The sequence below is a fragment of the Cynoglossus semilaevis genome, chromosome 15, assembly GCF_000523025.1.
Source record: "Cynoglossus semilaevis isolate Cse_v1.0 chromosome 15, Cse_v1.0, whole genome shotgun sequence".
NCBI classification, from domain to species: domain Eukaryota; kingdom Metazoa; phylum Chordata; class Actinopteri; order Pleuronectiformes; family Cynoglossidae; genus Cynoglossus; species Cynoglossus semilaevis.
The window spans coordinates 9527646-9551062 of NC_024321.1; the positions used below are offsets into that span (position 1 = coordinate 9527646).

Consider the following 23417-nt stretch of genomic DNA (forward strand, 5'->3'; position numbering starts at 1 on the left):
CTCATCCGTGTTGACCTGTGTGTTTATGTGTGCGTCTATGTGTGTACATGTTATGGTTCTGGCAGGCAATGTGCACAAGCTTGAGAGTCTTTCAGAACGGGCGGGGTGGGTGAGCTGGCCGGGGGCAGGGTGGGAGGTGGACAGAGAGATGACGAGGAGGAAAGAGAAGAGATGGGCTCCTTTCCATGATGGACGCACCCATCAGCCGATCAGCCCTGGGCTCCTTCAAGAAAGGATGCAGAGGATGCTGCCACCTGAGAGAAAATAGAAGGACGATACTGTTTAAAGGGAAAGTCTGCATTTCTCGCCTCTCGGTTGTACATCAATGTGAAAAAAAAGTTGCAACTAAAAAAAGTTGCAAGAATATTTTTCACAAAGTATTCTTGGTGAAGTATAAGGAGTTTTTTTGGTGGACAATTAACATATGCCTCTTCAGCTGGTCAACATTAGGCCCCCTGGTAGATCAAGGAATCAAGGAGCAAACAAGCAACAGCAACATAAGAATAAAATAAATATAATAAAACTGACATTGATGCCTGACAACAACAAAGCATTAGGTAAGAAATTCTCTGTGTACTTCAACCTGATACAATATTTTGCCATACCCACTACTTCTGAGGTTATTATAGCAAATATTCTTAAGCAAACCATTGTTTTTAGACTCCCATGTTTAGTAGCACAAAAAAAATTCAAAATTGCAAGAAAACCTCTATTGCTCTATTGGCTGTACTCTGCTTTAGTCAAATACTTCTGACTCACTACTACGGTGCACCTGCTGACCCTTTTCTGCAGCTCAATTCCTATGTTTCAATGCATTGTTGCTTAGCCTTCTTTCCATGTCTGAGTTTGGCCTTTTTTTAGCAAAATTTCCTTCATCAGGTCCATGTTTACCCAGACTTCTCTGGAGAGTAGATTGGTATAACAACTTCTACAGTACTTCTTGGTCTGCTGCCTGATGTAAGCTGATATTGCTGCTGGAAATTATGCATTTCAGAGAAAGGTTCTAAAAACCTATGAGCCTCCTTGTTGCTTTAAACCAGGCAACCTTGGGGTCACAACCCCGTGTGGAGTCCCATGGAATTCAAATTTAAATCTTTTCGGAGAATTTTGGATTTGTCACAAAAAAAAAAGATTTGAAACACATATTAAACAACTGGGTTTTTTTTTTTTGTACCAATAAATAATTGTTTTTTTGTACTATTTAGACATGTCCATTCTAATCATGTCCAAATAATCATGTCCAACTAATCATGATTAATTTACAACAAGACTGTGAATAATCAGATATTTAATGCCTTCACTATCCTACACCTGACCATAACTACTATATTTGTTTAAGTATTTTAACAGAGTGCCTAAATAACGCACTGAAAATTGTACCTGCTATCTCGAAATGTATGTGTAGGTGCGGGAGGGAGACCGTCCCTCTGACTGCCCGTTGGTTGAGACGTTCAAGAAGTCCCAGATCAGAATGGTGTCGTCATGAGAACTGCTGATGATTTGAAACTCATCAAACTGTAGACGGAACACGCGACCAGAATGCTCCTGGAGACAACAAGACATTTCATGAATAAGTTTTAGAAAATGTTACACATGCAGACAGAACATAAAACTCTAAAAACACAAATGTTTGAGACGTCGCCACCGTGGCTGAAATAGAGAGAAAAACTGTTGCCGCTGTTGTTTTGCTTCCAACTTAAGTGTTCAGTAGCTTTTATTTATTTATTTATTTGTACAAGCCCACAATTCTGTCCAACAAAACAACCACACAAAAAATTAACATTTTTCCATCAGAGTTTCCTTTGGATCTAAGCAGAGAGGCACACATCGGGCACAAGTGACAAGCAGCAAGTTTCTGGCTTCACTTAAGCTTTTGGTTTGTTGTTCGATTTCTTTTTGGACTTTATCTTTTAGCTTCTAAGAATGTGTTCTATTTGCAGGACTTCCCCCTGGAGTCCAAAACAAACATTACATTCATGAGACTAAAGCTAAAGAGAGTGCATGCATGTGAATGTGTCAATGTTTGTTTGTCTCAGCAGGACTAGGATTTGCCTTGCTTTTGTCTAATATCCCCCCCAAAAAAACCCTTTCCCCAGCACGTTTTCCTCACTTAACTTTATGAGCTACAGATTGGTCAAAAAAAGACAGACAAAAAGAAAGACAATGGATAAATCAATAGCTAATTTGCATTTTAGTACTTGGTATTGTTTACCTAAAACATTTGTTTATTACATTTTACATTTGTTCTTCTTGCATCATTAATTAACTAATGTGAAAATCAATGCATTTAAAGTAGAAAATGTTATAGCAAATGTTAAATAAAACCATTAAAATCCCATTGTTAAAAAGGTACAACATTTGGATTTTAGCCCTGTCATTAAGGAATACACAAAATTACTCACCACAAGAGTGCGCAGACATAATGTGCTTGCTGGGGCTCGTGGGTCCAGGGCTGCCTGCAGGTCCCACACCTTAATTTTTCTGCAGAGTAAAGGATGAGTTGACAGAATGTCACAAACAAAGTAAGTCCTTGAGGAAAAAAAAGGCGTTTGGTTACAACAACCTACCCATCGTAGGCGCCGCTCACAATCCTCTTGTTGTCAAAGCGGATGCAGCGCACCAACTCCTCGTGACCTTCCAGAACTCGCAAACAAGCGCCACATTCAATATCCCATAACCTGAAAACAAAAGAGAGCAAAATGTATTCAAGTATAAATATGTATATTTTCAATACAAATCAACTAAGAGTTCAAACAAACTGCTTCACAGGCCAAAAATCTGCTTCAAGTTCAGGTATCACATACCGGATTGTGTTGTCAGACGAGCCACTAACGACAAGGCGATCTCTATACTGTAGACAGGCGATACCCCGCTTGTGACCATTTAGAGTGCGGACAAACTCGCAGGTGCTGGTGCTCCATACCTTCAAGGTGAGGAGGAGAGAGACAGCTTTGTTGACTTATGTGGGTGGAAACAACAACACAGTCCTTGTAAAAACCAAGTAAATACTGTAGAGGGACTGAGAGTGGCCATAGTTTCTACACCTGCCATCAACAGCTTTCCTGCATCAGAAAGTTGCCATTACCTATGAGATGGGACTTTTGCCCATGCTTTAGTTCAGGTGAGATAGGATTAGGATGAAAAATATGTATGTAATCATGGTGTAAAATCATCCTATTGTTTATTACTATTTCTATGTTTTATCTGCATTATTAACTCATCTGTATGCGAAAATGAGCAGTGCATTAACGCTGTTTATGTCCATGTTGTTAAATGTTGTTAAATAAAACATATCAACAATACCACAGTCTACTGTGTTGTTAAATAAAACATATCAACAATATAACATTATTTGCACAAGCTCTGATACTGTGAAGAGAAGCAGCAATGGCTGGTTTATGTTTTATGCCTGTTCTGTTTATTTCATGTAGGAATCCCATACAGTCAAAGTCAATTAATATTGACTACTCTTATTATATATTATTATATATAATATATTAATATAATATTAATATATATTAATATATTATTATTATATTGACTACTCTTGTACTCATTTATGCGATCATTACATTTAATAGCAACAAGTCAAAAGTAATTTAATACATTTTAACCTTTCTCCTTGTTGAATAAATAAACAGGAAACCCTTAAGTTGTACACAAGTGTACACAAAAATAGTTTTCTTTTTTTCTTTTTACTTGTTCTACTGTCGCCTCAGCAGGTTTTTACCTTAATGGTGCGATCGCCAGAAGCAGACACAATGTATTTGTCATCAAAATCGACCACATTGACAGCGGCCCTGTGTCCAACCAAGACCCGACGGAGGCTGATGTCTGTGGGTGAGGCCATGTCCCAAACTGCAATCGAACGGTCTTTGGAGCAGGTGACCATCAAGCCGTTCGCAAAGCGCAGGTGAAGCACAGCTTCATTGTGGTGGATAAGTGTGTTTAGTACCTCACCGGTCATTACCTCCCACACCCTGCAGAGTTGAGTTGACACAGGAGCAGGACGGCGAGAGAAAACAGGACATAGAAAACAGAAATAGTGAGATTTTGCAGCACAGCCAATTCACAAAAGCACAGTTCAGAGGACATTTAAAAAAAATATCAGGATGGAAAGAAGGATAAGGATGCCTTGTGAAAGGGGATGGGTTGAGACAGGGTGAAGGAAGGAATGACAAAGGGGTGAGTGTGGAAAATGACAGGGGTGGCAGATGTGAAGGAAAGAAAAATGAGAAGAGGAGAGCGTGGAGAATGAAATAATAGATGGGAGAGTGGAAAACACGTGGTGGGAGACAATGTGACACATGTGAAACATTTCTGTTTATTAGTATTCCAATAACGAGTCACTCGAATTCCCAAATGTGTGGGCACTCGCATGCACCCGCCTGAAGCTGTGAAAAACATGTTTCTGAACCAATCTGCTAGTCACTGAGAGTTAAATGCAGAACACAGTGGAAAGGCTGACAACTGAACCTACAAACAAAATGCCTGTCAAGTAGTTTCTAAGGAAGTGCAGTCACATTTTCCTTGGATTATTCCCAGTAAGTAAGGCTGAAGTGTGAAGTAATGAGAGAATTAATGGTGAGCTTCTGTGTGCAGTAGCCAAGCAAGTGTCAACATACACCCACAAGCCAGCTCTATAAATGAAAGCAATAAAACATATCCCATTATCTCTAGCTGTGGCAGTAAATACTATTCATTTTGAATTATTAACTCAAGTTTTCTGTGAGAATGGACTTAATGACCCACAGAAAAACAGCTTGTGAGTGGAAATTAATTGTTTACAATTGTTTATGACTGGAGAAAGAGACTAGGGTTATTGGGTCATATGACTGATAAGATAGATTCTAATTTAAGTACTTCATGTGCAGTAAGTTTGGATTCTCTTGCCAACTTTTATCAAGCCTATCTGCAGTGGGGTCTGTGCCGATACAGCTATATTGCCTACTGTTCAGGTTGGTAAGGTCTCTGAATGTTAATTCCCCCTAATTACCAGGAGGGGACGTGGCTGGTGGAGAATTCCAATGGAGTAACAAAAAAAAAAACACTGCTTTTCACTTGATTTGTCATGAGTGGAGACATTTATGGTGTCAGGTTCCCATTCTTCCATTATAAATACATCATATCAATTTTGTATTCACTAATTTCAGCAGTCTGGTTGTTATTGTCTAATGGTCTAAAACCAGAAAGATAAGGCAACCTTTGGGTAGTATTTAAAATTGTATGCTCCACATAGAAGTTTTTTTTTTTCTAGTGCAATACACCAGAGACAACATTAATAAGGTGTGGTGCATTTTGGGTAACAAAGGTCACCCACTTCCCACAACTACCAAAATCATTTAGTTTTAAGTAACTGCTTTAAATTCTTAAACATGCTGTTACAAGATCATTTGATTACTACTTCTAAACCCAGGTTTTATTTTGAAGAATGACTATCATACCTGACGGTTGAGTCAGATGACCCAGTGACGATGACCCTCTCATCATACTGCAGACACAACACTGAGCCTGTGTGACCGGTCAGTATCTTTAGACACTCGAGAGTCTGCTTATCCCAGATCTGTGGTGAAAAAAACAGGAGGATTCATGAAACACAGTGGGATGTTAGCAGAGGAGCCGTTTTTAAAAGGGGTTACAGAACTAGGTCACGTTAAGAATGGCCCATTCTCACAGCTGAGTTCATGCACTGTTCATGGCCCATTTCCCCACTGCTGTGCTGAGCTCGGTGTGTGGTCATATATGAGTGCACTTGAGAGGCATTCAGTTCTTCTCTAGGTGTGTGCCAGCCTCCTGCAGAACAATAACAAATGCTGTTTCCTCCCCTCCCTTCATCCGTGCATCCTCCCCTCCTCTTCATCAACTTCTATCCTCCCAGACCAGACAGATAAGTAGACCACACAACTGTTCTGGAGCAGAGCCATTCAAACTGATAACTGGAACAGTATTGATTATACTATCACTTCAAGGCCTTACTTTCATTTCCCAACAGTCATAGCAATTGGCTGTGAGGAGTTAAATAAAAAGGTCAGATTTCACACCCTACTGCTTCATTATACCACATCACATGTTCACCGATGTTACTAGGAATTAACTTTTGCTTCTTGAATCCTCTACCTTACCACTAGTGTTAACAGTGAGTTACGTCAACTTAACAGATGAAATACATCATATTGCATGACAAGAAAGATCTACGAATGCAAACACATTCGCTCAATGGAGCTCTTTCCTCAGGGCCAGTGGGTGGGAATGCACAGTGGCAAAGAATAAAACAATAAAGAAGCGCTGGCATGTGTATTGAATTGTCTGTCCCAGATATTTTACACCAAGATCCACATACCTTTATAGAATTGTCCCTAAGGCCACTGATGATCTTGTCATCGTCATACTGGAGACAGTAAACCCCTTTACTGTTTTCTGAGCGACACTGAATCCTCTGCAGGTTGTGTCGTCCACATCGCCAATTAGCCTCAATAGTCTGGAATGGAGAGAAAAACAATGAGACACAAAGACTCTCAAAATTGGTGCTAGAAAAATGCCATGAACTGGGGCTGCGGTTGGCAACATGTAACAATGGATAACTAAAATGCATAGAAATTAAGAGCAACTGATGGTTAGCAACGCAAACAGTAAGTTTTAAGTTTAGTGTAGGCAACTTTACAATTGATGGATAAAATGGTGCAGTTTCTTACCTCTATGTCTTGAATGATCTTGGGATAAAGGGAGTGATAGTAGGAGTTGGGTGGAACTTCTGATGTGCGGTTCTTAAATAGGTACTTTTCCCTAAGGGAACAATAAAAGAATGTGTTGGCTGCTTTGCATCACTCCCCCCTAACATACAAAAGTCACTTAAGGTCCAGAAAATCTCATGTTACTTCTTCATTCTTCTGTTTAACTTTACCTTGATTGAAATGACGATAAACAAGACCACACCCATCGGTGGAAGATACTCAAATCTTCTCTTTTCTCAAGCAGTTTACTTAACAGTTATTGTTTTATCACAGGCCTCTGTGTTGGATCTTACCACTGATGTCTCTCAGACAGGCCTTTCCAGAGTGGGTCGGTGCGGACCATGCGTTCAATGAGCTTCTTCCACAGCATACCCTCAGAGATGACCCGCTGCCACTCCTTACACACCAGCTCTGCCGAACAAAGCGAGCGGGCATCCAAGAACGACAGTATGTTCTCTGCTATGTGATCCAAGCCTTGGGCTAAAGAGAGGCAACAGAGTTAGCGTTTTAAAATGATTTTGCAATTATTTAATGAAAATTAAATAAAACTGTCAGTAAGCATTAGCCTGCGTAGTGTCCACACTGTGGACTGTGGTTTGGGTTAAGCTCAAGACTACCCACTGCACGCCACCCTACTCCCCACAGAACCATGCCACCTAAAGAACACTGCCTTCTAGTTTTTTACACATTTATTGAAATCCAACTCGAAGAAGTATTTGTATCAGTACACAGTATTGATGACTACACAAATAAAAATACTTACTGGTATCGGTTTTTAAAAATTGGTATCTGGACAATCCTTATGAATATTATATATTATAATTAATCTTGCTCTTGCTATGTGCATTCAAGAAGCTCATTTATAATAACCCTGCAATACATTATTTTAGGAAATTACAAATGATTAAAAAATGTAATTTATAAAAAATAATTTAAAATATTTGTGACTTCACTGCAATCCTTTAGTGCTTGGTGTTTAGTTTTTAGTGGGACTTGTACCTGGCAGCGCAGTGATAAAGTCCCTCTGCAGCATAGGTTTGAGGTAGGAGTTGATGTGACCGTGCTGATAGTGGCACATACGGGAGATCAGGCGCTCAACAAACTCCACCTGGTCTGCCTCTGACCACTGGTCAAACAGTGCGATGCAGTGTTCTTTCTCCTTCTCATAGTTTCCCTCCGAAGGACGCTTGCGGGAGCCCATCACAGGACCATTAGTAAGCTGTAAGATTAAATGCACATGCATATTGGATATTTAAAAATAGAATGTATATTATTTATGCTACTGCTACTATTTTTCTTAAATTTAGGGCAAATGTTTCAACATGTCACTCCTGTTAACCAGTCAAAAAAAAATGACGAGCCATCTGTTATCTGTCAAGAGTCTGTAACCTGCTGAGTCACTGTACAGTCACCGATATTATATAACCAATATTAGACTAAAAATGAATTTCAACATAACAGTTCCCACATTTGACAGTTTTAAAATGAGGCTGAAATGAGATTTTTTGGAAAGAAAAAGGTAACTTCACTTGAGTGGCTTAATGATACAGTTGAACAGCAAAAACACTGTGATAAATGACACATCAGTAGAGAGAGAAACATAATCAGCCTTTTCAAAAGATAGATGATTTAAAGGCTTTTTACTGGCAGGAGTATCTGGTGAGTCGACTGGCATAGTATTCTTTTACCAAATTCTAACCTTTATTTCCTTTTATATAAAGGAACCCTGCAGAAAGTGACTAAGAATTGCAGCATTAATGAAGCAAATAAACACTAGAATACATTACCAGGAAATAAAGTGGGTTTTTTGGTTTTGCTGATCACTGTGCTGCAAATTCAACATAAGACATTCAGATTCTCAATGATTTTGGAAATGAAATCCATATTAGAGAAAAAAACGAATCTGCATCTTAAATAAATGTGTTGAGCAATCGCTCTGCTGCTACACTCTGCCACAGCCTCACTCTGTATGGTTTAAAGCCATTTGCAAATGTACTGCTGCAGTCTTGTCAGTGAAAGGGAGAAAAGGAGATCGATAAAAGGAAAAATTAATATTACATTACAAGAGTGGGACAATTAGTGTGTGCGCCTGCATGCAGGAAGGGGCTTGACGTCCTGAAAGCAACTCAACATCAAGATTTCCATTACTTACAGGCAACATACGAGGCACAGATGATGGATGATGCATCATTTTTTTTTTTGCTAACTCCAGTGCTTTGGAACATGAACATTTTATCCAGGATTGACATAACTTGTTGAAAAAAATAAAAAATATATAAAACATCGGTAATTTACAGGGAAAGTTGATGAGAGAATATGAAGATTTGTCAATTTCCCTTGTACATAAATTACAGTCCAGAAAAAAAATGAATTTTTGAAGAAAAAATAAACAGTTAATATAAGTTAATGTAATAAAGGAATTCTTTTTAAACAAAAATATTTTTCAAGAACAAGTGAAGGATAAAGAATATGTCACATTGGAGGGTGCAATACATGTACAATGTGCTAAGACAGGAACAGGCCAGTTGTTGTGCAAAAAAAGACAAATCCTCAGCAATCAACATAAAAAAACAACTGCAGAAGAAATAGGAGCCGTCTATTTTTCCAACTTGAAAAAGAGAAATGTGGGAGTACAAGTTGGTTATGTTTCCTTGTCCACCTCTCTTTACTTCATGAAAGCCCAAATGCTGCCACACGTCACTTTTTTAAGACTGGAGGCAGTGGTATTATTATGTTATTGTTCTTGAGCTGTGGCTCTAGTTCAGCCATGTTTACTGAACTTCTCAGGTGACGCACTTTAGTTACAAACGTTTCATTTGGTGAAGGTATCTACATGATAAAATGTGAATGGTTCAACCAAGCCCTGTTGACAAAGAAAGCAAAGTTTTACTTTGAAATAATAAATTGTGTTTTTCTAAATTGATATTAGTTTGACGGTCAATCCTGATCCCAATCCTTCAGAGTCACATACAGAAACATGATGCATGCATGCAGTCACACCCACACACCCAGAGAACAGTGTTCTTCTTTGGCGATAGATCATCCACAAGGTTCGGTGACTCCATTCCTGATGTGTTCTGGAGGGGGAAAAAAACAAACAAAGAAAACATAAGAATTTAGTGTTTTACTCTATTTACATCTGTGTTTAAGGCACTGTGAGGACCAGGAGAGCAGAACAGATAGTGCTGCACACAGGAGTGCCACACAGACAGCCAAGGAAGGGCAACTATTATGACTTCTGAGGCGTGCGCGCACAAACACTCGTGCATACACATACGTATGAAGGGGAGGGGGGGGCACGGGAGACTGAGCACTGCAACAAAAAAAGAATTCCATGTGCTTGCTTGTCTGATGTGTAGTGGACAGGAAATTAAACTGCAGCATCTTTGGTATGTCACAAGTTGAAGCTCAGGCATGACATTGATGAAACTCAAGCCAGATAATAGCATTACTCTTTATAAGAAATATTAAAAAAAAGAGGAGCTGACCCCATCCATTTCGACTTTGACACAAGTCACAGAATGAATGCATAGAATGACTGGGGTTTATAAACTGCAAAACCATACTGTTAACCATACAATCAACTATAAAACTTTTTTAAGGGAGACAGGAAGAATTTTATTCTTGTGATCCATTCAAACAAATTCCAATATACCTCACTGAGCGTTGCAATCTGTATTTGTAATAAATGCACAAATGTTAAAAAAAAAAAAGAAATATAATGCCAGAAAAGGCATTTTAACAGAGAAAAACAAGTTAAGAATTGAGATATTCCTATTTTCTTCTTCTGAAGGATATATTATATTAACAACATTTATGTGTTGGGGAGGTCAGCTAAGGTCAACTAAGTACCCCATCCAGCTTTCTCAAACCAAAGCGTTCTCAAATACATTCAAAACTCTCTTACAACAAAACTACTACTACTTGTGACTACGTGGGCATCTGAAACACACTTAACCTGGACTGTATAATGAAAAGAATTATTAAAAAGTAATATTCAAGAAATTGACAGACACTGTCTTTACTATAAGTAATGATAAAGGTCCTGTAAATCACTACAATGAACAGTTTAATGATTGTCTTGGTGGGCCTGAATTTGGGCTGCTGACTCCATGTACTTAAGCACGGCTGTGAGAGATAGCAGCCAATTTTCAAACATCAAGATACTGTTATAGGATACCGATTCTGCTTACAAAACAAGAACGCAAAGGAAAGTAAATCACAGAGAACCATCCTGGATTTGCTCATTTTAAATAACCACTGGTGATGCTGCTTTGTAAAGAGTAGAACAAACAAGGAACACAGTAACCGTTGCCATTAAAACATAACACAGAAACAAATGGTTGGGTACCAACACAAAAGCAGACGGAACAGGAAGACAAATGTTGATGTGATGATCATGCAGACAGAACAAAGGGGAAAAAAATGGACAAACCAGGCTTAGCCAAGCAAGTAGGCAGGCAAACAAGCATGTAGGCCTCTCAGAGCCCGAAAGACACCCCCGCTGCCCCACCTTGACCCTTACACTCCCAGGTAGAGGGGGAGAAAATGTGTTACTTCTCAAAACTGGGTTTTTCTCTGGTAATCCTGAATCCTCCCCTCCCCTTACCAGCTACACAAAAGAGAATATTAAAATGCAAACTCTTTAGTGTGCAATTTTTTCATGTGGCACAAGTGCAAAATCAACATCTAGCATATTTTGGCAAAACTTGTAAAACTTATTTGTTAAGATTATAAAAGGGCAAACAGAGCTTGTAAACTAAAAGTAAGTTTCAAGCGTACAGGTTCATGAAAGCACCAGAGAAGAACCCGAGAGCAAAAGGCTTTCAACAGAGGGGAAAGGACAACGAAAGGTGAGAAGGTGAGAGGTTGAGGGGGAATGAGTAGGTACTGTGTGTAGTAAGGAGTAATGAGAAATTGTGAGGCTGGACTGAAGAAAAGTGAAGGGCGAGGGGATGACAGGGGGAAGAAGGGAAGGGGCAGGAGGTAGAGCAGCAGAATTAAGAGGAGATAGGCAGAACCTGGTTGTGAGCCCGGGTGGAGGGGATGCTCTGCAGGCACCTGAGTGCACACAAACTCTCAGCCACCGAGGAGCAGCCCAGCCAGAGAGAGCGAGGCACAGAGCACTGTGTGAAAGAGAGAGGAAGGGAGGAAGGGAAGAGGAGAACAGAGTGGACAGGGTGAGGGAGGAGGAGGGAATAGTAAAAGACCAGAGATGGGGAAGTAAAGAGAGGAGGTGTGGATGAAGACCAAAGATTATGTTTGAATGTGGATGGACGAGTGAGTGGACAGATGAATGTAGTAAGGAGTTGATTAGGAAGAGACAGGTGAAGTGCGGGAATGTGTAAGAATACAAAAATGATGTGCAAGTAAATCAAGGGGGTTTGGTTTGAAATTGAGAGGAGGTGAGTATGTAATTATCAAGGGTGAGGAGAGAAGAAAGGGGGAGGGTGGGGGATAGTGAGGGGAAAAACCAGTATTAGAGCTACACACACATTGGCACAGTGAGCGCAGGAACACACACACCTTCACACACAGGATAAAGACTGATAAACATACACACAGAAGCATCGTTAGACATGAACTGGGTAGAGATAGGTTGGAGAGGGAGGTGCAATGGAAATAATTGTCAATTGTGGCCACTTTTATTTTGAGAGCAACTCAACACACTGTTCTGCCATCTCCATTCTCATGAGTGGTTAGTGAATAACAGTAAGACAAAAAATAAATAAAAACCACATAGATAAAACAGACAATTTTTCGGTATGAAAGTTGTAGGACTAGCGCTACATTTTTAAACTATGCTATAACCAGGGTAAGGTTTCAATACGATATCAATTTCAATATATAAGACACAAATTTGTTCCTTTCTGTCTTCTGTCATATATATTTGCATTTATACAGACAAATGTTTAATAGGCAGCTTAAAGCTCCCTGGTAAGCCCATGATCTGAACATGTAGATCCAGGTTTCCCTTCCTTCATTTTAAGTCATCTAGATAAAAGAGAAAATAGACAATGGTATGTGAATGGGAGTGTAAATATGAGCAGACACAGCATATGATAGAAGCTCGATTGTCCAATAGGAGCTGGATCATGTTGCATTAGTGTGGTATTCAATGACTATATACTGGTCAGCATCACTGAAAAATCATTTAGGATTCCTCTCATATCAATTACTCATATTGGCCAAGCTCACATACCACTGTTCATTTCGTTCATCTTCTTACCAAATTTTGGTTTACAAAACATTACAATATCCAGGTTAAGAGTTGAAACCTGTGATATCAACCAAATAATTGTGAAGAAAATGGAAGTAAAATAAAAAAAGAAACCTAGTTTACATCGATTCAAATACTGCAGAATATCCTCGAGCAGTTGCAGTCTTTTCTTCACCATGGGTTATGGAAAACTGACCAGTTCTTGAATACACAAGCAACAGTGTCTGCTTAAACTGTGGACACTTAAATATTTAGTGATCTTTAAATGTGGCTTAAATTATCAATGACCACAAATGTATTGACTGAAAGAGTATAACCGACTGCCTGCTAGAATGAATAAGTCTTTATTTTATAGTGTTAATTAATTCGACTCATGGAATTATGAATGACAAAGTAGAAAGAGTTCAGTTTACAACAGCAGCTGCCTCCATGTCCCAATTAATATATCTCGTCTATATATAATCCACCTAAAGTGTTGAGGATGTTATTTTTATTACACATACGTTCAATCTATAGTCCGAAATACAATAGTATCGATTTGTAAGAGAAACGGAAGGATGTTTGTCGCTTCTGATGAGGAACAAATACCAACACAAATATAAATTCGCAGCAACGTTTATTAAGGTGAATACTAATCATAGACACCAAATGACAATAGGTAGAAACTACAAAAGTCTACTATTCGACAACCTTGACCCCTGTAATATTGTTAGCTTTTGGGGCTAACGTTAGCCTAGCGTCTTAGCTTTTCGTGTTGGCTAATCTTTTCACAAGATAACCTATGATAACCGTTGACCAAATGTGAATCTATAGGGATGGAAACGGTCTGTCTAATAAACAGAAGAGATCCTATCACCAAAGCAACTTGACAGTTTACGCATGTAAATACCTGTCAAATAACCCTAGCGTTACAGAATGCTAACCATTGAGCTAATTGCTACCTCGTTTATGTGAATGAAAAGACACTTCCTTCTACGCACTTTAAAAATATAAGCGGCACGTTGTATTTGCCCTTTTTATGCGTCGTTGAGCTGTGGGAACAGGTCACTTCGACTGGATACCACTTAGTATTTATAACGCCCTAGCAAAGCGTACATATTAAAACATACCCGCGAATTAACGAGGTTCATCGCCTTCTAGGCAGTGTTAGCTGAATGGCTAAATTATCCGACAGGGCCCAGTTAAAGTGGCGCAGCGTCACCGCAGTGAACGCTACACCAAGAACCCCCGGCTGTCTCCGGCCATCACCAGTACTTACGGCTTTGTTTTTCCTCTATTGACTACGATTTTAAGCCACAAACCACAAACTTTACTATTATTAAATTGTATTGTATGGGTCGCGTTAAGCTAGAATGCTCATATACAAAGCCTTTTAGAGAATTTGTACCGATAATTTCAGGCCCTCCCTCTGATTTCTGGTCCCCCTCCTTTCTCTTCCACCCCTTTCCCGACACAAGCCTCCTCAGCCCGTTACATCGTCGAGTCGACCCTCGGCACTTCACCAAATTTAAAGACAACCCCCGACCACTTCGGGTGCTACAAATGCTACATCGAAACGATTCTTACCATCAGCTCCAACGTTTTGTCCTCTATCTCCGGCTCCATGTTGACGATCCCCCCCGAAACTCGCTCTGAAAATGGAAACCCAGCCCTGCGTCGGCGGCCCGCAAATGCAGAGACGTCATTCACTTCGCTCAACCACACAGCTCCGGTAGGGCAGTGTCAAAGGATGGGTGGGGGATGGGAACGCCCATGCTGCAAGGAGCCGTCGCCGATTGGACGGATTTCGTTGAAAGGCGGGTACTTCTGCTGCTTAGCCTTTTATTGATTGGCTTACCATGCTACCAAGGCTTCCCCGGTGACTCCCCCAAACAAAAGGGCAAATGGATGAAGATACTGTTGCTATCCTGAAGAGGAATACACTAAGGTAAAATCAATCATCCGCATAGCAATGGCCTGCTGCAGGATGTTTTGGTACGTCATGCGTGATCAAAGGATGGGTCAATTGTAATTTGCAGCGAAATCATTGCCAAACACGCGTGCGTTTTTTAATGCGTCTTATTTCAATTTGGCTCCACTTTTAAAAATGACAAGTCTTAATCTTATTTAAAAATGTACAAAGTCAGTTACAATAACTTTTACATATAAAAACTTCGCAGAGAGGTTCCCAACTTAATTTAAATTTTCCAGATATTGCCATCATGTGTCTTTTACTAGGAACATTACAGTGCTGTGTCTGTGGTTGCTCAATTAACAGAAATACTTAAAAAAAAAGGTTTATACAGTTAGGTTATGTTCAAAAGATGATGTGGTACCGGTTTGAGCACCAGTCTTCACAAATTGTTTTCATGTGGAGCTTGCATGTTCTTATTGTGTATGGGTTCATGCTAACAGTAAATGAAAACTGGGGGTTTTAAATTGAACATAGAAGTGAATGCAAGAAACAATGAAACAGTACAACAACTACACTCTACATTGTTAACGAAGACATGTCCAGGATGTACTGTACACCATCTTTGACTGACGTTGGAATTTACTATAGCTTTACATGTGCACATGAACTCCTAGAAAATATATGGACAATTAATCTAGTGCAATTTAGCTAAAACAGGTGTTTGAAAAAAGGATTTTAATTTATCTTCAATTGTAATTCATTCTTTTACCAGCATGTGCTCTTACCTTGAACCATTTTTCCAGATGCCAAATCAACTTCTAGATGACCAAACTGTACTACATTTAATTACTATGTACTCTTAAGTATTAATTTACCTAATTAATGAAATTGGATGGTATTTGGTTAAGCATTTAAATACTTGAGATTTCAATGCAACATAACATATTGTTGAAGAATCAAATTACTTTAAACGTAATACATAAAAGAATCTAGTAATTGAAAAAAAAAAAAATCATTAAGAGTTGGTGTTATCCCCTTGAAGCAGTTATGCATACTGATCATTCACACAAGACTCACATTTTCTCACATGTCTGGAAAGCAGACAAAAAGGTCAGTTTTCCAGGAACAGACTTTACACAAAGGATAAGGTTGAGACCACAGCAGATAAGGAGGTATAAATGGTTTTCAGCAGTTCAAATTTAATACTTTGTCCCCCTTTCTCTACAGAAACCCAGGTAAAAAAAATCCCCCACTCTCAGAAAATACCACAGCAGCAGTTACCAGTAAAAAATGAAATGCAAAAAATAAAGAGAAAGCATAAAAGGGAGACGGGAGAGAAAGGGTAGGATCATGACGAGGCAAGAGAGGAAAATAGAATTTTTAGATGTGAGGTGCAAGTCCAAAGTTCAACTTCATCTGGGCTGGGATGAGGAATCTGGGAACTTGCTGTTGTGTTCATTCAAAATGGAGGGAGGAGGAAAAAAACATCAGAAGTGAGTCAAGTCCAATCCAACTAGGGGAAGGAACCAGCACTCTAAGGCAGGGATTTATTCAGGAAGGGCTTTCTTCCCTCTCTGGATGAAAGAAAATCACACTCCTCTTCAGCCTGCAGGTCATTTTTGTCATGTGTACAGGTGAAATGTATGTGCAAGTTTGTGTACGCAACAGGTAAATTGGAAGGTGTGTCTGTCATATATATGGTCAACACAGTTGCACCTCTCACTTGCTGCAAGAGAGGTGGTATTTTTCTTTCCTTATTTCTTCATTCATTCCTTTGCTTTTCATTTTTCTCCCAATGTCAGTCCTCGACTACCTAGTAGTCATCCAAATCAAAGAACTCATCGTCCTCTCCTTGATACTCCATGCCCTGGAAATCCACCCTGTACCGTAGGATGCCTATGGAAACACAAAGATGATTCATTAACACAAGTTAATTGTTCCCACAATAATAAGCAATAACCGGTGATTTATGTCCTGAATTAAATGTTTTGTGCTACTCTTGCCACTTGCTCAAGAGGTTTAACATCCAAAGAAAATTACAACAAAGCCAATGTCCCAACTTGATATCTAATTGGTCAGCGTATGTGGGAAAGCGAGGTAGATTTTATATAATGGGGTCACCATCTTTTCTTTTATTATGCGTTTTCCAAAAAAACCCAACTTAAGAAAAGAACAGAACTTAACAGGCCGTGCCTGTTTTTAATCAGAAAGCACAGCAATTGCATATCACATTATGCTATAATAACAGCTTCAGCAGCTTTGACTGCAGATGTTCCTTTCTCTGGGCTCACTCTGCTTTGCCTATGATTATATGTTAACAACTAGTGACTCAGAGTGGACTCGAATGTCCTAAGTGGAATTCATCAAAAGACATTAAAAATGAAATGAAAGAATGAAATGAAACCTCTGAATAGGTCAAAGGCTTCTGTTTTAGGCATTGAGCCAAAAATGAATAATAGCAGTGGCGAAATGTGTGTGTCTGAAAAGTCAATGATTGGCCGTTAATTTGTGTCCTAGTCTTTGTAACTTGAGCTAAATATACATTAGATTTAGTTGCTACTTAGCCATGTACTTTAGTACACATTAAAGTGAAATTTACAAAAAGGCCAGATGATAAGTGACATATTATCCCCTTTACCTCACAAAACATCTATAGATAAGCTTGTTGAGTGTTGATATTTTGAAAAGCTTTTGGGATTTAAGGTGGAGGCAAGTGGTATATTATATTTGTGGTTTTCAGCTCTACTACTATATTAAAGGATACTCTCAAAGCCAAGGGAATTAAAACTACTGAATTTAGTTAGCACTAGGGTAGTAATTATATTTACTATATATAAATGTAAAATACCAGAGGATGTGGCTAGATAAACAGTTCTTACCCCCAATGCCTCCAAAGCCCTTGACAAACTGGGATCCTTCCTGGCTTTTATCTGTGACTATCTCCAGCGTGGCTCCAAATTTTTTGTAGTTGTTGGCAAACCACTCAAGCAGTGGCATGCTCTCAATCAGTTCATGTTCTTGGCCCGTCTGGAAGGATGACCAAAAACACCAGTTAAAAAACAAAAAACTTCAGGTGGTGTCTTAAAAAAACAGGGAGCGTGTCCTTTCTTTTGATACTTACCTCTTTGTCTGTGAAGTGAGACTTGTCTTTCTCCTGCTCTGGCGTTAGGTACAACGTCTTCTCATCTAAAAATGAGGAGGAGGAACAAAAATATTAAGGCATTGTTGTGTACTATTGACACACGCTGGCTATTCTGAACGACAGGAAACACACTTTGGTTACCATTTTCTGCTCCGTTACTCTCTGCCCCGTGAACACGAAGAATATATCTCATAGTGTCTAAGTTCTCATAAACTATGAGGATCTCCACTGCTCCCATTTCCAAGGCTTTGAGTGTGTCCTCCACACCAAAACAGTACTTCCCCGTATCCTGGCTGATCTCATCAAAGTACCGCCCTTCAGAGAAGAACAGTCAATTAGAGAAAGGAAAAAAAACATTTTTCCTCAAGTCAAGACATTAAGGTACATTTATCGGCAACAACTCACCTATGAGCTTCTTCTCCTGGATGAACTTAACATTAGAGAGAACCTCTGCTGAGAGCTCGATTGCCTGGTTGAAACCATTTTCTCCACCATAGGAGATGTCCACCAACTTCAGCACCTTGGCTTGTAACCTCTGTGGGGAAAAAAAACAAACAAATAAATGGGAGAATTACAATAGATGATTAATTATTAATAGATATGTGTCCATAAAATTAAAAGCTACAGTAGGACCAGTTTGTTATTGTTGTTCCATAATCATATGCTATTGTTAATATACCAAGTTATACATCAGCGTTTGTATGTAAAATGCCAGACTTACTGGGTCAAACATGTCAGATTGGCTCAGCTCAGTCTTAAAGTCAGCCGAACCAGCCAAGACCATTCCTGCAACATTGACTTTGTCGTTGGACACAAAGAGCTGCACAGCCGTCTCAGCCACTTTTCTAACATAGTTGTGTCTCTTCTCCATTCTCAGACGAGCAAAACGAAGAGCAGACTGTCCTCCTCTTCCTGAGAGATTCATTTAAAAAAAACAAGAAAAAAAGAGGAAGGCATACTTAAAAATCCATCTTCAGCACCAAAGCCTACTTTCAAATGACACTAAAAGCCAAGTGTTGCAAGAGCACGGTGGGTCAGTACCGTGTTTCTTGGGTAGGTCCACAGTGAATTTGTGCAGCACCTCCCGGGTGTTGCCCTGCAGTGTGCCAAACAGTGCCCCACTACCGTCGATCACAATAAAGCCAAACTTACTGTCATCAGAAAGCAAGGCTGTCAATGCCTGTGTTAAGAGAGTGTGGAAGAATTGAGTGATACTGTCACCAAAAACATGCGAGAAAGAGATTCCCAAACTGTCCAAGAGTTTACAGGGGTGAAAAAAAAAATCTGTACCAAGATACAGATGGCAATAAGCTCACCTCAGTGTGGAATTTGTTGTCACAGAGATACAGGGAGGTGTTGATTGGTTTAAAAGGCTCAAAGTCGATGTTGACTTTCTTCTCCTTGCCTTCCTCTGTCACAATGGTGCCACAGTACACGACCAAACCATTGGGTGGCACTGAAAAACAAAATTTCATTCATGAAATGAGAGAGTAAATGAATGCAGTGATAGGCTTAGGGACAACAGCGTTTGTACAGACACATAGACAGTGTGTGATTCCTGAATGAGGTTTGACACGATATTCAATGAAATAGTAAAACTGGACTTAGAATAAATTTCAATTAACAACTGTTTATCTGGATAGTTTCTCCTTCTGGTAATTAACAATAATGTGCTCTCCAATGTTACAACTATGCAAATTAAAGAGCAATAATTGATGCAAACAAATACTTAAAAATAGAAAATTAGTGCGTCAATAAGCAAAAAGTTTTGTTTTTCTACTTTGACTAAAGTAAAAACAACATCAAACTAAGCGAACTTAATTTGATATGCATATAAATATGAGGACATTTTTACATTCTGCCTTACCTTATGGAAATGGCGAAAAGACTGTATTTCGTAAAATCTTACTAAGTGTATACTTAACTATAAACTGGAGTTTAAAGTACTTCAAAAATACAATGTGAATACCTCCTGTTAGCAAGAAGGCAAAGATGGAGTTCTTAACACACAAGACTTTTTGTACTCTCATCCTGACTTTGCAAGAGCTCAAGTTTACACTTTACTACTTTGGGTGTTCCCTGAAGATAAGGTGATAATTACTATGTTTTGACACCCAAGTTATCAATTCGTTCAGGATCTCACAGCAATGTCTCAGAGTGGGCCTTGGTTATGACACATACCCTTGTTGTAAAGTTTTAGTCTTTGTTGTACAGAGGTGATGGCCCCGAGAACAGAGAGCCTGTTGACTCGGCTCTTGATGTTGGAAGCAGTGCCGAACTCATCGGCTAACATTTTGGCCACTCTGGATATCTGGTCCTTGGGAGGGATGATAAGCGAGATCATACTGGTGCCGTTACTACAACAGAGAAAATTATAAAGAAGCAATAAGTGAAGATACACAAAGGAACTTGTGATGCACAACTGTGTGGGACAAATAGTCTGAATAGTCTCAGAAGCAACCCCTTACAATCCACACATTCTGTAAATTCACAACACTCCCTAACAAGCGATCACCGGAACAAGTCGTGGACAGCGAGTGAAACAAAGTGTTCCCTTCACAGTATACAATCTCTGCCCTTGAAACCAAGGACTTGGTTTAAGTTGCGCTGCACAATACTGGTGTACTCCTCCCGTCAGAAAACAAAGCAGAGAAGTGCCGGTTGTAATTACACAACACTCACACTTGGCGCAGGTATGGGCAGCAGGCTGAATATAGGGCAAATGGTCAATAATGTGTGGCATGGCAGACGGTGTAGCACAGGACAGCAAATTATGCGCAACATTAGACGACCTGCTGTCGCCACGAGCTACATCAGCAACAGCCATATTACACATGTCGTCTTTGATATATCAGCAAGGCCACAGAGTCCCAACCAGCAGCTACATCTGATCTGTTCATTCAAGTGACCACTCCGATCACACAAAGCGCTCGTGTAGATTGAGCAGATGGGCTTTCATGGACAACTTGGTTACTGATTTAAAAAATGAATCATCGTAAACGTTCAGTGTTTAAAGCACATCTAAAATGGTCAGACATGGGTCTTCTACATGTTGAATACGCCTCAAGCATGTGGAAGTGCAGCAGTAAGCTAACCGGCCTTCCATTGCTATCAACGTGCTTTCTCATGAGGAGGCCTCTTTCTACACATGACGTCTATTACTGACTCTCGTTAGCATCGCGGCTAACGAAGCCTTTACTAACTTTCAACTAAATTGAGAATGAAAGACAGCACACGCCCCGTTGTCAGGGGTGACACATAACCGTGGTCACATCAAAATACACACTGTTCTAAATAAACACACTGTTCCCGGCTGCAAGACTAAAATGCGACAGCAGTTAGCACTTAGCTTTCAGCGGGCAACGTTATCTAAGCTAAGCTAACCACTCCCAAATTTGCCCCCTTCTCCTGCGAACTCCAGCTGTTTCGCTGTACTAAATTCACACCGTTATCTAAAACTTAACGCCCACAGACACAGCATTGATATGAGGCGTTAATCGATTGCTTACCCACGGGCAGCTTCCAAACTTTTGATCAGTTTCTTGATTTTCCATATCTCCACGTTCCTGTCCGCCGCGCTGGGGTCGTCCGCCATCTTTCTGCTGTAGTCGCTTCAGCACCTGAAAATAGGGGGAAAGGTGGTGAAAACACAAGTAGTAAAACAACTAGCAATCTAACGGACCAGTGATCACAGTCCCATTTGAGAGGCGAGATAAGTGGCTAACTTTTTGGACTCGATACCTCTCTCCAAAGCAGCGACACAGTGCCCGTACCTGATCCGTACTGGCAGCCGGCCTGACCGTGAGGAAAGGACCGTACCCGGCCTCACTACCAGAACAGTGCGCGGGGAAAACGAGGCCTACAATCTGCCAGGCCCTAGCGTCCACCTTGTATTACTCTAAAACGACCCACTTTCTATTGGCTCCTCTAAAATATCGACCAAAACTGACTGACAGCTTTACGTGAGTCAATGTTAAATAGATCAGTAGCGTACCCACCTCGGACAACTCCGCTCCGCTCTCGATCCACTCAGTCGGGTCGGTGGTCCGAGGAATGACGTTGCCTTCCCGACCGGTTTCTCTATCCTCCACAGGCTACGCGTGGTGCTATCGACGGGGCTCACATGTGGGAGGTGGTTAGAGCAGTGGCGTTCACTTCCTGGAAACCACCTAGAAACCAATGGCATTCATTAGCCGGTGTGTCAATCATTTCAGCTTAATCAGTTATTGGACAGAATGGAAACGCGCCGCTGACGCTAGGTAGGCAACACAGGACTGTGGACGTTGTAGTTTAAAAAAAGTTTCAAACGTGACAGGCTGTTTGAATCGAAAAAGTGATTCGAACTCACTACAACTGTTGTGATCAAGATAGTTTTTTAAAAATGTTATTACAGAAGAAGTAATTGATATTTGTTCAATGAAATTGATACATTCGCAAAGGATTTGCTGACCAGGATATATTCTTTAAGGAGGTGTTTTTTAAAGTGAGTTGTGCAAAATATCTACAGCACAAATGAAAATCAAACCCAGTAAATATGTAGGTGATGAACCAAGTGGTTCGTATGGAAATTTTGTTTTTTCTCAGAAAACTAATGAAGCTTACTGCAGATTTGTGGACACAGTTTAAGATGTATTTTTATTCATCTTCTAGCAATCATTTTGTGAGGATGTGGTACAACCGGGGCAGTTCACCAGTCCCTGGGTGAGTGGTGAACTTGACAAGAGTGTTATCCATAAAAGTGAGTCTTATCCTGCATGACAATTCTTGGACCAACTGTCCAACCTTTTTGAAGTTAAGATAACAGCACAAAATGATTTTGCCCTTGTGTAGGGGTCACCACTGCTGGTTCTGAGCTAGATGCAATTGCTGCTGTAATGTTTCACCATACCCTGGGCTTTGGAGCAGAAATCGGTGATGACTTGAAAGAAGTCGGAAGTCAGGCAGCTCATGATTATTAATTTTATTTAAAAAATTCAGTTGGGATCAAAAAGAAATAAAAAGAAAATCTGCTATAAAAGAATGAAAACGCACTTTTCACTTTTACAAAAGTCGACACAACAACAAATCATCTTTGTAATCATCACCTTTTAGTGTAATCTGAGCTGTCAAGAGCTTTGGGGTAGTATTTATGACATAGGGCTGGGGATATTGCCAGTTGCACAAATTGTCTGTGATTTCCCACTTCAAATGTAAAAACTGAATAAACCATATTCAACTTTTTGGCTCATGAACAAACAGACAACTTTGGACCAAGTCATTTTGGTTGAAACCCCCTAAACTGGTCAGAATAAATGGATCTTTTTTTGACCTGATGTGTTTCCCAAGGTAGAAAAACTGAAACTGAAACGATTTTAGATCAAATTCACCATTCATCAAACAAGAGTAGGAGGCTGGAGAATTCTTGCTGGGAAATTATGGGAACCTTTGGAG

General features: G+C 39.9%; 2 protein-coding genes and 1 long non-coding RNA gene across 7 annotated transcripts; 1 reads left to right on the plus strand and 2 right to left on the minus strand.

Annotated features, from left to right (window-relative positions):
- Positions 1–6: 6 nt before the first annotated feature.
- On the minus strand, positions 7–14861 carry fbxw11a (F-box and WD repeat domain containing 11a). Its single transcript, XM_025063076.1, has 13 exons — positions 14518–14861; positions 9740–9808; positions 7731–7950; positions 7025–7211; positions 6693–6783; positions 6341–6478; positions 5445–5563; positions 3731–3980; positions 2805–2923; positions 2568–2678; positions 2403–2481; positions 1381–1545; positions 7–254 (listed from the first exon to the last, which is right to left on the minus strand). Exons 1-12 carry the CDS (start codon positions 14554–14556, stop codon positions 1384–1386), a joined length of 1584 nt encoding a protein of 527 aa, XP_024918844.1. The 5' UTR covers positions 14557–14861; the 3' UTR covers positions 7–254; positions 1381–1383.
- LOC112488151 (uncharacterized) lies at positions 7814–13918 on the plus strand. Its single transcript, XR_003051938.1, has 3 exons — positions 7814–7952; positions 9453–9454; positions 9744–13918. It is a non-coding gene; the product is annotated as an uncharacterized LOC112488151 (long non-coding RNA).
- Positions 14862–15565: 704 nt separating the features above from the next.
- Positions 15566–22145, minus strand: LOC103390899 (eukaryotic peptide chain release factor subunit 1). 5 transcript variants are annotated; one of them, XM_025063081.1, is made up of 11 exons: positions 21986–22145; positions 21497–21607; positions 20169–20344; positions 19304–19443; positions 19029–19167; positions 18709–18899; positions 18393–18522; positions 18129–18302; positions 17967–18031; positions 17725–17872; positions 15566–16741 (listed from the first exon to the last, which is right to left on the minus strand). In XM_025063081.1, the coding sequence occupies exons 2-11, from the start codon at positions 21580–21582 to the stop codon at positions 16659–16661; spliced, it is 1332 nt and encodes a 443-aa protein (XP_024918849.1). In that variant the 5' UTR covers positions 21583–21607; positions 21986–22145; the 3' UTR covers positions 15566–16658. The 5 variants fall into 5 exon arrangements, with proteins under 5 accessions (XP_024918849.1, XP_024918845.1, XP_024918848.1 ...); XM_025063077.1 differs by having other exon boundaries at positions 18120–18302; XM_025063080.1 differs by lacking the exon at positions 21986–22145 and adding an exon at positions 21761–21910 and having other exon boundaries at positions 18120–18302.
- Positions 22146–23417: the final 1272 nt, after the last annotated feature.

Bases quoted from the DNA above. Each gene is read 5' to 3' on its own strand.
- fbxw11a (XM_025063076.1), bottom strand. From the start codon at position 14,556: ATGGAGCCGGAGATAGAGGACAAAACGTTGGAGCTGATG. The intron at 7,951-9,739 runs GTGTGTGGGTGT...TTAATCTTACAG, and splicing joins AGAAGAACACTGTTCTCTGG to CTTACTAATGGTCCTGTGAT. The intron at 5,564-6,340 runs GTATGTGGATCT...TTTTCACCACAG, and splicing joins TTAGGGACAATTCTATAAAG to ATCTGGGATAAGCAGACTCT.
- LOC103390899 (XM_025063077.1), bottom strand. From the start codon at position 21,582: ATGGCGGACGACCCCAGCGCGGCGGACAGGAACGTGGAGATATGGAAA. The intron at 18,303-18,392 runs GTGAGTTGTTGC...TCTTCTCTGAAG, and splicing joins CCAGGAGAAGAAGCTCATAG to GGCGGTACTTTGATGAGATC. The intron at 16,742-17,724 runs GTAAGAACTGTT...GTGTTTCCATAG, and splicing joins GGGCTTTGGAGGCATTGGGG to GCATCCTACGGTACAGGGTG.